At 39.7% G+C, this 14,330-nt stretch overlaps 1 protein-coding gene across 1 annotated transcript in view; it reads right to left on the reverse strand.

Moving 5' to 3' along the window:
- The window catches only part of ap4e1 (adaptor related protein complex 4 subunit epsilon 1), a 60,206-nt gene extending 50,162 nt beyond the window's left edge, over positions 1 to 10,044 (reverse strand). The window contains exons 1-7 of the mRNA XM_084059407.1: positions 9,930 to 10,044; positions 7,449 to 7,598; positions 5,424 to 5,495; positions 4,180 to 4,303; positions 3,457 to 3,530; positions 2,361 to 2,482; positions 1,406 to 1,565 (exon numbers count right to left, since the gene is read on the reverse strand). Of these exons, the coding sequence (XP_083915533.1) occupies positions 1,406 to 1,565; positions 2,361 to 2,482; positions 3,457 to 3,530; positions 4,180 to 4,303; positions 5,424 to 5,495; positions 7,449 to 7,598 (702 nt within the window). The 5' untranslated portion in view covers positions 9,930 to 10,044. The remainder of the gene's footprint in view (positions 1 to 1,405; positions 1,566 to 2,360; positions 2,483 to 3,456; positions 3,531 to 4,179; positions 4,304 to 5,423; positions 5,496 to 7,448; positions 7,599 to 9,929) is intronic.
- Positions 10,045 to 14,330: the final 4,286 nt, after the last annotated feature.

Genomic DNA, 14,330 nt, shown 5'->3' on the forward strand with positions numbered 1-14,330 from the left:
GTCAGTACTGCTGTGTGGGGCTGAGACATGGACCCTCACAGTGGAGTCAGTACTGCTGTATGGGGCTGAGACATGGACCCTCACAGTGGAGTCAGTACTGTTGTATGGGGCTGAGACATGGACCCTCACAGTGGAGTCAGTACTGTTGTATGGGGCCGAGACATGGACCCTCACAGTGGAGTCAGTACTGCTGTATAGGGCCGAGACATGGACCCTCACAGTGGAGTCAGTACTGCTGTATGGGGCTGAAGATTTTCTGCTCCATTCACTTCTTGGTTAACTATCTCGGCTCCTGTGTACTTTTTTTTTTACTATGTATTTTTGGTCCAGACATGCTATTTTCAAAGGATTCCTTGGATTCCTCAGTGATTAGCAACCATAATGGGATCGATCATACTGGAGATAAATATTCTGTGACTACTTGGAAAAAGGTAAGACTTTTTATTTGTTTTAATTGGCATTGAATGTTAACTCTCTCAGTGCCAGACCCCGAGTTATCCCGAGTTTTTACTGAATACCCTCCCTGCCAGAACGAAAAATCCCGAGTTTTAAAAATGTTTTAAAAAAGTGTTCAGAACCCAAGATATCATTATCTGAAGATTTGCAGCTCCATCCACTCCTTTAACTTATAACTGAAAAGGGCTGTATCTCACTTCCTAAGCACTTTTTTTTTTACTTTGAAAAAAATAAATAAAAGAATGTTGGCACAGTTCGCAATACTTTTTTTTATTTCATTGGCACTGAGAGAGTTAACATAAAAATGGAATATCGGAAAATATCGGTATGGGATTTTATTTATTAGTTCAACTGCTGTAAGCAGTAGTAGCGGCCGTCAGTCTCGAGACCATGGCACAAACGCATCTGGATCAGGGGCTGAATATTATAAACAAAGAGAACCTGTATCATCTGCAGGTATAGATGTGATTAATAAAACAAAAATAACCTGTATCATCTGCAGGTATAGATGTGATTAATAAAACAAAGATAACCTGTATCATCTGCAGGTATAGATGTGAATAATAAAACAAAGATAACCTGTATCATCTGCAGGTATAGATGTGAATATCATAAACAAAGATAACCTGTATCATCTGCAGGTATAGATGTGAATATCATAAACAAAGATAACCTGTATCATCTGCAGGTAGATGTGAATATCATAAACAAAGATAACCTGTATCATCTGCAGGTATAGATGTGAATATTATAAACAAAGATAACCTGTATCATCTGCAGGTAGATGTGAATATCATAAACAAAGATAACCTGTATCATCTGCAGGTAGATGTGAATATTATAAACAAAGAGAACCTGTATCATCTGCAGGTATAGATGTGAATATTATAAACAAAGATAACCTGTATCATCTGCAGGTATAGATGTGAATATCATAAACAAAGATAACCTGTATCATCTGCAGGTAGATGTGCAGCGAGGCGGACATGACACCAGGGTCCTTGTCACACAGCGCCTTGCGGAACTTGTTGTGGATGTGCTGGACCTGGTTGGGCGCCACGAGGTAGAACTTGTAGAGCGCCAGCACCGCTTTGCGGCGGATGATTTCCCTAGAAACCAGAGACAAGAAAAGACTGTTTTACAATTTAGGCCACTGGTTCTCAACCTTTTTCATGCCAAGGACCCCTAAATTGATATACATTTGGCCGCGGACTCCCATTTGAAAATGTTTTGTGCCAGGGACCCCCAGAAGCAAAGATATCAGTTAATTTTCGCCTTAAAAAAATATAAATATTCAAAGATATGCACACTTTTTCAAGGTTTTTCAAAAATGGCAGATCTACAAGCTCATAGCGTGGCATTCGGTGCCGCGCTATGAGCTTGTATATCTGCTATTTTTGAATAGCCAAAGCTAAGCGGTTAAAAATGATTGTGACGCTATGTTAACTAATTTCCCTGGGGACCCCATGGTACTCCCTCAAGGACCACTGGTGGTCCCGGACCACCGGTTGAAAACCACTGATTTAGGCATTTAGCAGAGGCTATTTTTTATGATTTATATTTTATTTTGCTTTTTCATTTTAACACATTGAGTGCCATAAACGTAGATCAACGTCTTCTCGCAACATTTTTTTAAATTATAAATAAACCGTTTATTTTATAAATAAACAGCTTTTATTTCCTTTGTATTTTTCTCATTTATATTTTTAATGTGTTTGATATAAATACATGAAAAATGTATTGAAGTTACATGTTTTCTTTAGAGGCATGAGCTCGGCCCTGGGCTCCCTAGGCTGGTGGGGGGAGTGTAGTGCCCAGGATCACTTAGCAAATTGGCACCGGGTGAAAAAAGGGTTACAAAATCGAGGGATGAAAATGATAGAAGTTATATGTATTCTACTTACTTTGGGTGGGTGAGCTTCTCCTCCACTAGGGGCAGTATTGCAGGGATCATGTCCTTGGGGAACATTTGACTGACGACGGTCAGAGCCATGCACACCTCTATGAGGTTGGTGCTCTGAAGATCCTAAAAACAAAAAACAAAAAGAAATTAGATTTATTTGGCCATTCAAAATAGCAGATATACAAGCTCATAGCGCCATGAGCTTGTAGAGCTGCTATTTTTGAAAAAGAAATCAATCGTGGAAATGTGTGGAAATCTTATATATATTATAATATATATAAGATTTCATAATATATATACACTTTTAACTCAAATCTAAGTAAAAAAAATAAACCGTTGGGATTTAGAAGACTTTGTACAACCCCCAGAGGCAAAGATTTGAGTTACAAATGTTTGCTTGAAAAAAAGGATTTATAGCAAAAAATAACAGATCTATAAGCTCATAGCGCGGCACTGTGTGTGCCGCGTGTGTGTGCGTGTGTGCAGAGATGCTCGTAGGCCTGCGTCCTGCGTTGCTGACGCAAAATATTGAGAAAGGACGCATTCATGACACCGTCGTGACGCCAGCAGACCTGATTCTATGGGTAACACATCTGACAATAACAAACGCAAATTAAAAATAAACGATACAAATAAAAGATTAATGTTATTGGTGTAAAATGGCACCAAAAAAATATTCTGAGGGCAACAGAAACCCCCCCCCCCCCCCCCCCCCCCCGTTGACAAAACCGTTCCGGGGGGCACCGAACCGGGTCCAAGCACCGGGCACCACGTAGGGTGTGAATTTTTGTGGGACTCATATAAAATGTCCCTGGGACCCATCTAAAAGACCACCCTTGGGTCCCAGGACCCATTACATTGAAAACCTAGCAACATCACTGTGTGCGTGTGCCAGGTTTGGTGAGGATTGTAGCAACGGTGGGCCTGTGGCCCCGGGGGCCCCTGATGTGACCATGGTGTGACTATTCTCATAGCAGACCCCTAAACAGTGTGTGTGCCAAGTCTGGTGCGGAGGTCACTGTTGTGAGGTTGTAGATCGGCTATTGTTTAGGGTTGCTGGGGTTGAAGTGGTTGAGGAACAACACAGGAACACTGACCTTCAGCACTGTGTTGACCAGCAGCAGCAGCAGCTCATGACCTTCATGCATAAACAAGGACACAGCCAGGTAGCCTAATGGAACACACACACACACACACACACGTTTGTATTACTATACTTGTGAGGACATAATCATTTTACAACAGTGATTTTTACAAAAATATCTTTATTTTTTCTTTGTTTTTAGTTTTTTCTGCCTTTATTGATAGCATCCACAAGTTTCCTAGGGTGTTGTGGGCATCACTTCCTGTTGATTTGATCCAATGAATGCCGGCTCGGCCAGCAGTCCGGGCCATTCAAAAAACGTAAGGGTCATTTTTAACCATAAGTATATACAGACGGAAAATAGCAGATCTACAAGCGGACGCGTTGTCAACTCGTAGATCTAGTAGTTAGGGTGCATTTTCCTCTCTCTCTCTCTCTCTCTCTCTCTCTCTCTCTCTCTCTCTCTCTCTCTCTCTCTCTCTCTCTCTCTCTCTCTCTCTCTCTCTCTCTCTCTCTCTCTCTCTCTCTCTCTCTCTCTCTCTCTCTCTCTCTCTCTCTCTCTCTCTCTCTCTCTCTCTCTCTCTCTCTCTCTCTCTCTCTCTCTCTCTCTCTCTCTCTCTCTCTCTCTCTCACACACAGTGAATAAAGTAATGGAGATAATAACAGATCAGATCAGTGTGCCAACATAGTTTGATGGCATGGATGAGTAGGTGATAATAATAATAATACTACGTACCGACTCTCTTCTCCAGGACGTTGCCTTGCTGGGCCAGTTTGATGGCATGGATGTAGGAGAAGGAGGCCTGGTAGCCCAGCATCTCACAGTAGATGGCTCTGACCATCAACTCCTTCATCTGCCTCTGGAACAGGTCATGTGACACAAAGGGGATTACACATACACGCACACAGAACCATCTTTATTGTCACATCACAGGTTTAAAACAGTGGGTGAAATTTGTTATCTTATAATCTTATTTCCATAAGAGAAAGGGAAGAAGAAGGGGGGGGGGGAGAGAGCAATAAAAAAAAAGAAGTTAAAAACAAACAAATGAGTGTCACGCCTGTCACAGACATGCGCAGAGCAAGTTCTGTCAGGGAACTCAGTGCAGTTGTTGGTGGCCTACCATTGGACCACGTCAGCTCCACGTTCACATCCTCTCACACTCATTTCATTCTCAGAGCGCTCTTATTTAAGCTGGAAGTTTGCACTTCTCATTCTGCTTGCTTTTGCTGCACACACACACTGTTGCTGCTGCTGCGCTGCTGTTCATTGCTGTTGCTAAAATTGCTGCTCACCCTCCACCACCCCATGCTACCACCTGTTGTTTTGGATCTGCTGTTTATGTACGGGGGATTCTGAGTCCCTGGTTGGGAAATGCGCTTTATCAGAGTACCTAAAAGCACATCCAATTCATCGCCAAACCATAATGAATTCAATATATTGCTCATTTTATATTCAATAAATATATCCTATCCTTTATGAGTTGTCTTTATCTATTTATGTGTTGTCCTGACAGCAATTATACACACACACACACACACACACACACACACACACACACACACACACACACACATGTATTCTATACACAGACAACTCTGTACGTGACGAGATGGCGTTCACTGTAGCACCAAGCACTCGTAAACGTCCTTCACACACACACACACACACACACTTCTTATCTCCATATTTTCACTTTTTGTGTTTTTTTTCCTGTAAATGAACACCCTACTTGATCATACTACAGCGTCACACAAGAGCATCAAAAGCAGCAGATCTAGATACAAGCACGAAATGTGGTGCGAAGCGACACGTTTCTATGGAATACTATTTTGTATTCTATAGTTTCAGCCATCCTAGCAGGACAAGGACATGCAGGTGAAATGCAGGGTTTCAACAATTAAGATTGTTTTATTTGTCACTGACACAAATAAAACAACAAATGTCACTGAAAGTACAAGCAGTGACAAGTTTCATACCATGGAGGTGTTTGGAGAAGACACCTGCTCTTTGATAGAGACCAGTTCACGTTTCATCAGTTTCTCTTCCTCCTGTGGGAACATAAGGAACGTTCATATCAGCCATAAACATTGATTAACACCCTGTACAGCCTCCATAAACATTGATAGTTCCAGGGGGTCCCCAGCTAAATGATGGATAGGAACCAAATGGACCCTTATGGGTCTGTAACTCTGAGAGTGTAAAAATGGAACCAAATGGACCCAAACAGGTCCATTTGGTTCCATTTGTACACTCTCAGAGTTAAATTAACATTGATTTTACAATATAAATTGGGGTCCCAAAGATAGAAATGCCATTAAATGGGGGTCCGTAGCCTAATGCATGTCAAACTGGGGGTCCTTGAAATTACAATGGTTGAGAATCACTGCTAGAGCCGTAAAGAGCTTATCTTTTTAAATGGGGGTCCGCGGGCCAATAAGTGTCAATTTGGGGGTCCTTGACATGAAAAAGTTTGAGAACCACTGCTCTAAAATACCCTGAACAACCTTTTCTCGACACAGAATGTTATTTAGATAGCATGTTTCTTAGACAGATGCTAGGTTTACCTGGTATCCTAGTATCTTTAAGGCACTACATTGTTCTCTCTGCACTTTATGTAAGGGTCTATTTACCTTGTTATTTATGGACTAGAGTTCATGTTTACTCGTCGAGAAGAGCATCTTAAATTGTCAACTGTAACTAAGCACTGATAAACACAACTAAACATTAATAGAAAAAACTGAAACGTTCAGAAACAACTAAGCATTCATAAGCGACACTGTCCTTCTATGGAGTATAACTTGGGCCAGCGGTTCTCAAAGTGGGGTCTGGGGACCCCCAGGGGTCCTTGTCGAGGGGGTCCCAGGGGGTCACCAGCTAAATTAGTTAATACAGCATCAAATCTGTTTAACCACTTTAAACCGACAAGACTGCAAGCTCACAACGTGTCGCAAAATGTGACACGTTGTGAGCTTGTAGATCTGCTATTTTCCACAAATCATGAAAGAATTTTTAACATTTTGAAAACATTTTAACACACATATTCTACGGGGGTCCCTCCCTGGAAAAAAATATTTTCAGATGGAGGTCCGCGGCCAAAAACACATGAAAACGTTGGAGATCCACTGACTTTAGGCATTAAGTCAGCAACAGACACCATTTCAAACCAAACAGCACCAACGTAAAACACAACCTATTCAATGACTATTTTCATCAATTGATTGATATATTCATTAACCCATTAAGAGTGGGAACGCATCAAAAATAGCATATCTACAAGCTCATAGCGCGGCACTCAGTGCCGCGCTATGAGCTTGTAGATCTGCTATTTTTTTTTCAAGTCGTGGAAAAGGTTAGCAAATCTTTGAATATATACATATATATGTTTTAAAGCGAACATTTTTAACTCTGATCTGTGCTTCGGGGAGGGGGGGGGAAACATATATATATATTCAAAGATTTGCACACATTTTCCACAATTTAAAAAAAAATAGCAGATCTACAAGCTCATGGTGCAGCGCTATGAACTTGTAGATCTGCTTTTTTTTTTTTTTTAATAGACAAAGAAATATGAAAATGCCACAGATGCGTTCCTGTATTGCAGTGGTTCTCAACCAGTGGTCCGGGGACTACCAGTGGTCCTTGAGGGGGTTTCAAGGGGTCCCCAGCCAAATTAATAGTTAGGAACCAAATTGCCCCTTGTGTGTCTGTAACTCTGAGAGTGTACAAGAGTGTACCAAATGGACCCTAACGGGTCCATTTGGTTCCATTTGTGCACTCTCAAGAGTTAAATGAAGTTCATTTAATGAACACTAATGATGGTGATACTGTGTAGTTTGGGACCATGAGAAATCTAAATGGTTGAGTCCCTGGCATATCTTTTCCAATGTGGTCCGTGGGCTAATATGTGTCAATTTGGGGGTCCTTGACACGAAAAAGGTTGAAAATCACTGCTGTATTGAATGGGTTAACGCAGTGATGAATGAATGAATGAATGCACTCACATGTTTGGAGGTGAGCTCAGTGATGGCTCTTATCAGCTGGCCCAGCTTGGAGGCAGACGACAGTTTACCTCCAGAGGAAGGCTGTTGGGTCGAGTCCAGAGCCAGGAGACTGGGGAGGGCCGTCAGGGTCTTCTCCACCACATCACTCATCTAAACACATTATTATTATTATTATGATTATTACTACTACTATTTTTATTATTATAGTATAGTCCAGAGCCAGGAGGCTAGGTAGAACTGAGTCTTCTCCACCAAAAAAAAAACATTTCAGTTAACTGATTCTTTTTACTAACTGAAACATACTAAAAATCATACAGAGAATGTCCATAGTTTTAGTCTTTGTCAGTATCCAATATGTTTAATCAAAAATAGAGAAAATAGCCGATCTACAAACTCACCACGAGTCCGCCATGTTTGCAATGTTTCTGTATTTCTTTCCACAGATTTAAATGAGCGGTCAATAACATTATTACCAGAAACACATAGTGTAGTGTTAGACCTATAGCCCTAAATGTACTAATATGGACTCATGATGACGACCAGTCGACCACAGGAGGACTAGACCACAATGGAAACAAGCTTTTAGCAAAAGATTGAAATATCGCGCCACTGCACTATTTTGCAAACTGTTAATAAAGTATTCAATCAACCAATGAGTACTGTAGCCTACCCTGGTCCCTAATATATCAGCTTCATTTATACAGTGTTACACAAGTATCTGCTCATCTTTGCTTCATCATTTACATTCATAATTTCACTTCATATCCAGTTATGAGATCGCTGTCCATTGGATACAATTGGTATCCCAACCTGAATAAAATAATATATTTTCTGTTTACTAAAGAGCTGGAGAGTTTCATTTTTTTGTTGTACTTATTTAGTCTTTATTGTATTTTTTTTTTAATTGTTTTACTCTGTGTCCTGAATAAGAAATACGTTTTAAACTCTCACTTTTTATTTTCACTTAATTATAATGTATTGTTATAACGTGTTTCCTTAGCTTAATGTGTTTATATTAAAAAGCATATTGAATTGCCTTGTTGTTGAAATGTGCTGTTATACAAATAAACCTGCCTTGCATAGACCCCTTAAACAGACGACGTCACACTGATAAGAACCAGTATGCGTGCAACCAGTATGCACGAATACAAGAAGACTCACCCCAAGACAAACTCACCCCAACTGAAAAAGGAAAACTCACCCCGGGGGTAGGAACACTCACCCCGGGGGGTGGATAAACTCACCCCAGGACCTGAGAAAACTCACCCCGGGGGTAGGAAAACTCACCCCAGAAAAACTCAATGGTGTAAAGTACAGTGAGTTTTTGTTTTGTGGGTGGGTTTGTTCAGAATGCTGCAGCTAGAATTTTAACTAGAACTAAGAAACTTGAACACATTACTTTTAAAGTACTTCTCATTGTTTTTAAATCTATCAGGGGTCTAGCTCCCTCATACGTCTCTGACATGATTAAACCCTATGAACCTACCAGAACCCTTAGATCATCTGAAATTTGTTTGATGGGGGGCACAGGAGTGAAGGGGAGGAGGGGGGTTGACCACTTAACACTAATATCCCATTCCACTTAATGATTCATTGTTTGATATCTAATAGGTGGATGGGGCAAGGTGACCATGCTATTTGCTATTTGCTTTCCTTGTTCACTTTTCTGATGAAATCTACCTTGTATTTAAAGCACTTTAATTAGCTAAATGTAATTGAACAACATAATTTGGTAATTCTATACCTTCAAAGAAAGAATTTAATCCAGATATGGATTAAACATCATTATGAAAGCATTCTGTGAAAATGGAAAGCTCACATTATGAAAGCATTCTGTGAAAATGGAAAGCTCACATTATGAAAGCATTCTGTGAAAATGGAAAGCTCACAAGCCGGTAGATCTACCTTTTTTTAAACCATTTTTCAAAGTTAAAAACCATTGGGGTGAGTTTTCCACAAAGTTGGGGTGAGTCTTCCGGGGTGAGTTTTCTCAGGTCCTGGGGTGAGTGTTCCTACCCCCGAAAATCTTGGGGGTGAGTTTTCCTACCTCTGGGGTGAGTCTTCCGGGGTGAGTTTTCCTACCTCTGGGGTGAGTTGGTTTTGGGGTGAGTCTTCTTGATACCGTATGCGCGCAATGAAACACATTCTTTGAAAGTGAGGCTAGCGTCTCACTAGCCAACACACAAGAGGGGGTTGGGGTGTGCTGAAAGCAGCGCACCCCAAAACAACAGGTTGGGAATTGATTGCATGAAACAATCACCTGTGCATCCAGTCTCAATGTTAGTAAACAAATAATTGGTCAATAGCAATGATTACAATATAGAGCTATTTAACACTGTTACTGAACAAACACTCTATGATTACTACAGTATCACAACATAGAGCTATTTAACACTGTTACTGAACAAACACTCTATAGTAATGATTACTATCACAATATAGAGCTATTTAACTTATTTTAACAAAGAAAACATCACTTACTGTAGCTTTTTATTTCTTACGGCCACTATAATCAATGACAGGAAAGGCTGTCAAACATTTAAACTCGTTAAAACACAACCTTAATGTTTAAATTCACTAAAACATTCATGTCAACAACATTCAGACAGTGGAGGACGCCATGTTGTTTTGAATCGGCAATCACGTGACCATCCACCACAACGACGATGGCAACGATGTCACATCCGGCGTAAACAGAAAAACAAAAAAGAGTTAAACTGGGATCAAGTTACTTTAAAAGTTGCTAATCCGGTCTGGGTTCTGTGACGGATACGGAAATGGTTTATTTCATGTATGTGTTAGCGCAAAATAACCGGATACGGTAGGGCGAGCTTTAGACCGGATCCCACTGGTTGATTCACAATTAGAAACCAGGCTTTCCACGGTGAAGCCGGAAATTATCCCATAGGCCCAGAGGGTTTATGGTCGATCCTGATTGGCTGGGTTGTCCCGTGGAGCTATGGGACGTACGGGTTGCCCCGGTAACAGCCAGCCAACAGCACGAGCGTACTTCGTCGTCGTGCGACGGTACGTCCGTAGTGCGCCATAAAACAGCAGATCTACAAGCTCACAATGCGTTGTGGACGCGACGCGTTGTGAGCTTGTAGATCTGCTGTTTTCGGGTTTATATATGTGTTAATCCAAACAAAACAAACAAAAAAAAGGTTTCAACTTTATTTAGCCTATTATTTAATTCAAAATATTTTTATAAATATTGTATAGTCCGCAGCTTTACAAGAAAGTGACAAATGTTAGCATCTGTTTGTAACTGAAATGATACTAAAATAATACAATAGCATTATGTATTTATATCGAAATATTTGACACTAAAATTATATAAAATAATTCGAATACATATACAAAATAATAGTAATTATGTATATAAAACAAGTAAAAATGTTAAATTATAAATAAATACATATTACTTAGTGATGTGCTTTTATTTGAGATAAAGTGTGTTAATATGACTTATTTTTTACACTGTTACAATTGCCCCTGTCACGGGGACACTCTGACTTATTGCATTAAAAGTAATATATCTTGTCTTTACTAGTGAAAGCTTATGGTATTAGTAATTAGGGCACATATATATGTTTCTTAAAACAAAAGATGACTAGTATATTTCAAGTATACTGTGAATTGTGAAGGAAAATGTCAAAAAACGTGTTATTTTTGTCTTTTTTCTCCTACTTTATAAAATAATTGATAAGAATTTTTAATTCCAAACATTACAGTGAGATTGAACGTGCCACTATGCCACCAGGAGATGGCGACATGTATTCATTTATGACAATTACTAAATCTGTAAAAGCTTATTTGTCTTTAATTGTAAGCATCCTCTGTACAGAGGGAACACTATATAAACTGATGAATACATACATACTGAAGTTATGAGATTTATTGCTGAATGAATATTTGATGGTATGTAAGATTAAAAGGTCAAGAGAGATTGCTGCTTTATTTTATAGACTTTTTGTCTGATTGGTGACTCTTATATGCAAAAGTAATATGTAATATAATATATTACTCTTGATTCCAAGTATTAAGTAATATAATATATATATTTTTTAAAGTATGTAACATAATTACTCCCCTGAGTAATATTGCCCAACACTGCCCACTACTACATATTATTGTATAAAACTGAAACTAGACTTGCTTCGTCCATCAGTGCTGTTGGATTCATGTTAATGTGTATTTTCAGACATAACTTGACCCTTGGCTCTGTACTTGGTCTGCTCTTTTTCTTTTTCCACCTCTACGCCAAACCTCCGTGATGTGTCGTGAGCTTGTAGATCGTCTATTTGTACCTCCAGAATAGGGATGCTAGGGTTCAAGTGGTTAACACATGTTTAGACATGATGTGATAGTTCCAACACATGAAGATTTGACGACTCCCCTGTAGTAACTTTGAGGACCCCCTAGGGGTTCCCGGACCCCTGTTAATTAAGAAGACGGTTATACGGTAAAAAAAAAAAAAAAAAAAAACAGCAAAAAAGGGTGACTGATATTCAAAACTGAATTTATTGTGTTCTACGGTATGTGATATTCTGATAAACAGTGTATTGAAGAACAGGTACAGTATTTGTGTAATACTAAAAAACAGCGGTTCCCAACATGTGGGGCAGGGCCCACTGGTGGGCCGTGAGGGTATTGCAAGAGGGTCCCCCCAAATAATTGGCAAAAAGAAACTGAGATTTTAATGATGATAATAATATTGATGTTAAAAACGTAATGTAAAACAAAAAGTATACTCAAAGGAACACAATCGACCGATCGATTGATCATTGAAATAAACATTTATCTGAAAAATTATTATAATAATAATGATAAATATGATAATAAAAGGATTTATTTTTTTTGGAGTTTCAAGTGGGCCCTGATCCAGAAAACGATTGGGAACCGCTGAATAAACTACAATAACATAATTACAACAGAATATGTAAATAAAACTACAATAACATAATTACAACAGAATATGAAATTACAGCCATCAGACAAAATGCAATGAGAAGGAGCATATACGTATAAAGTTTGTGTGTGTGTGTGTGTGTGTGTGTGTGTGTGTGTGTGTGTGTGTGTGTGTGTGTGTGTGTGTGTGTGTGTGTGTGTGTGTATATATATATATATGTGTGTGTGTGTGTGTGTGTGTGTGTGTGTGTGTGTGTGTGTGTGTGTGTGTGTGTGTGTGTGTGTGTGTGTGTGTGTGTGTGTGTGTGTGTGTGTGTGTGTGTGTGTGTGTGTGTGTGTGTGTGTGTGTGTGTGCGTGTGTGCGTGCGTGTGTGTGTGTGTGTGCGTGTGTGTGTGTGTGTACGTTAGAACGTAAGAATTTAAAAACAGTTTTCATGTTTTTCTGAGCGTTTAGTATTCTAGTGGAGGGGACACCACACCACCATTAGCATTTCACCCATTGTCAACCTTATCTTCATAGAATATATTTAATAAATACCCTTTTTTGTGGTTTTCAAATATGTTTTGACATCAGAATCTAAATGTTTGATGGTCATGAATGATTCACCAGGAGCCTGGATGGCTTGGTTCCAGACTTAAAACAATTTATATAAATGTTTTCAGAAATCTCTTTGGGAAAGATGTATGGGTTTTCTATATGTGGCACCACAAAATGGACGCCATGTACTGCTATGCCCAATTGGTCCTCACTATAATGCTCATTATAATATGGCACCATGTCTGTCTACTCACTCTCACCGTGTCTCAGAGGAGGGCTGTGGACAGTTCAGAAAACTGCCTACCAGTGACATCATCATCGATGGGGGATTCCAAAACTAATAACTAAAGCCTTTCTCTTCCTGGAAAGTTTGCATGCTGAAATAGAAGCTGCATTATTACAAAATAACAATACAAATTAACTTGTGTTTGAAATTACCAAACCTGCCTACCGATGATGTCACTGGTAGGCAGGTTTCTGAACTGTCCACAGACCTCCTCTGAGACACAGAGTGAGTAGAACAGAAATTGTGCCGTATTATGACGAGCATTAGTGAGGACCAATTATATGAACATATATAAGGTTGAAAGTGGGTGAAGTGGTCCTTTAAGTACATTCCATGAATGGAATGTACTTATCAACTCAACTTTTTATTTTATTCCAGGCAGGGACTCCCATAACTCTGAGTGTACAAATGGAACCAAATGGACCCTGACACTCTCAAGAGTTACAGACCTGTAAGGGTCCATTTGGAACCCCCCAAGGAACCATGAGGGTCCCTGGACCACGCTTTGAGTGCCCCCGAATTAGACAAAAAGAAAAAACAAAAGAAAGAGTAATCAGAATATCATATGGGTGTAAATGTAATGTATTTTATGTTTAAATTATTTCCTTTACATCATAGAATAATATAGTTTTCCAGATCTGTATCTCAATATTCACGCATAAATTATTGCTTGTAATAAATATGCGTGTTTTCTTTTACATCTCAAACTGTCATCCTATAAATACACTCTGGTGCCATTTCATTCAATTCTATATATCATGGTCATAAAAGTGTGCTATAAAGTCTAAATCACCACCTGGTATCATGTTATCTACCTGACTGTGTTTATACAATGAGAATATACTTAGTATACAGTACCCGACGTCACTCCCACTACCCCTGACTCCTCCCACTAGACTCTGACTCCTCCCACTAGACCCTGACTCCTCCCACTAGAGACCCTGACTCCTCCCACTACCTCTGACTCCTCCCACTACCCGTGGGTCACAGCCATAGAGTTAAAAAATAATATAGAGCGCACCGGTAATCCACTCCCATCCACTTGCATTGAGTTGCTCACCCAGCGCATGGGCCGAAATCACCCCTTCTTCCGGGTTGTGAAATGTGATGGGCGAGGCCTATTTGGGGCTTCTGTGACACGTTTTGC

Source organism: Gymnoscopelus microlampas (genome assembly GCF_963454915.1).
Source record: "Gymnoscopelus microlampas genome assembly, chromosome: 6".
Taxonomy (NCBI): domain Eukaryota; kingdom Metazoa; phylum Chordata; class Actinopteri; order Myctophiformes; family Myctophidae; genus Gymnoscopelus; species Gymnoscopelus microlampas.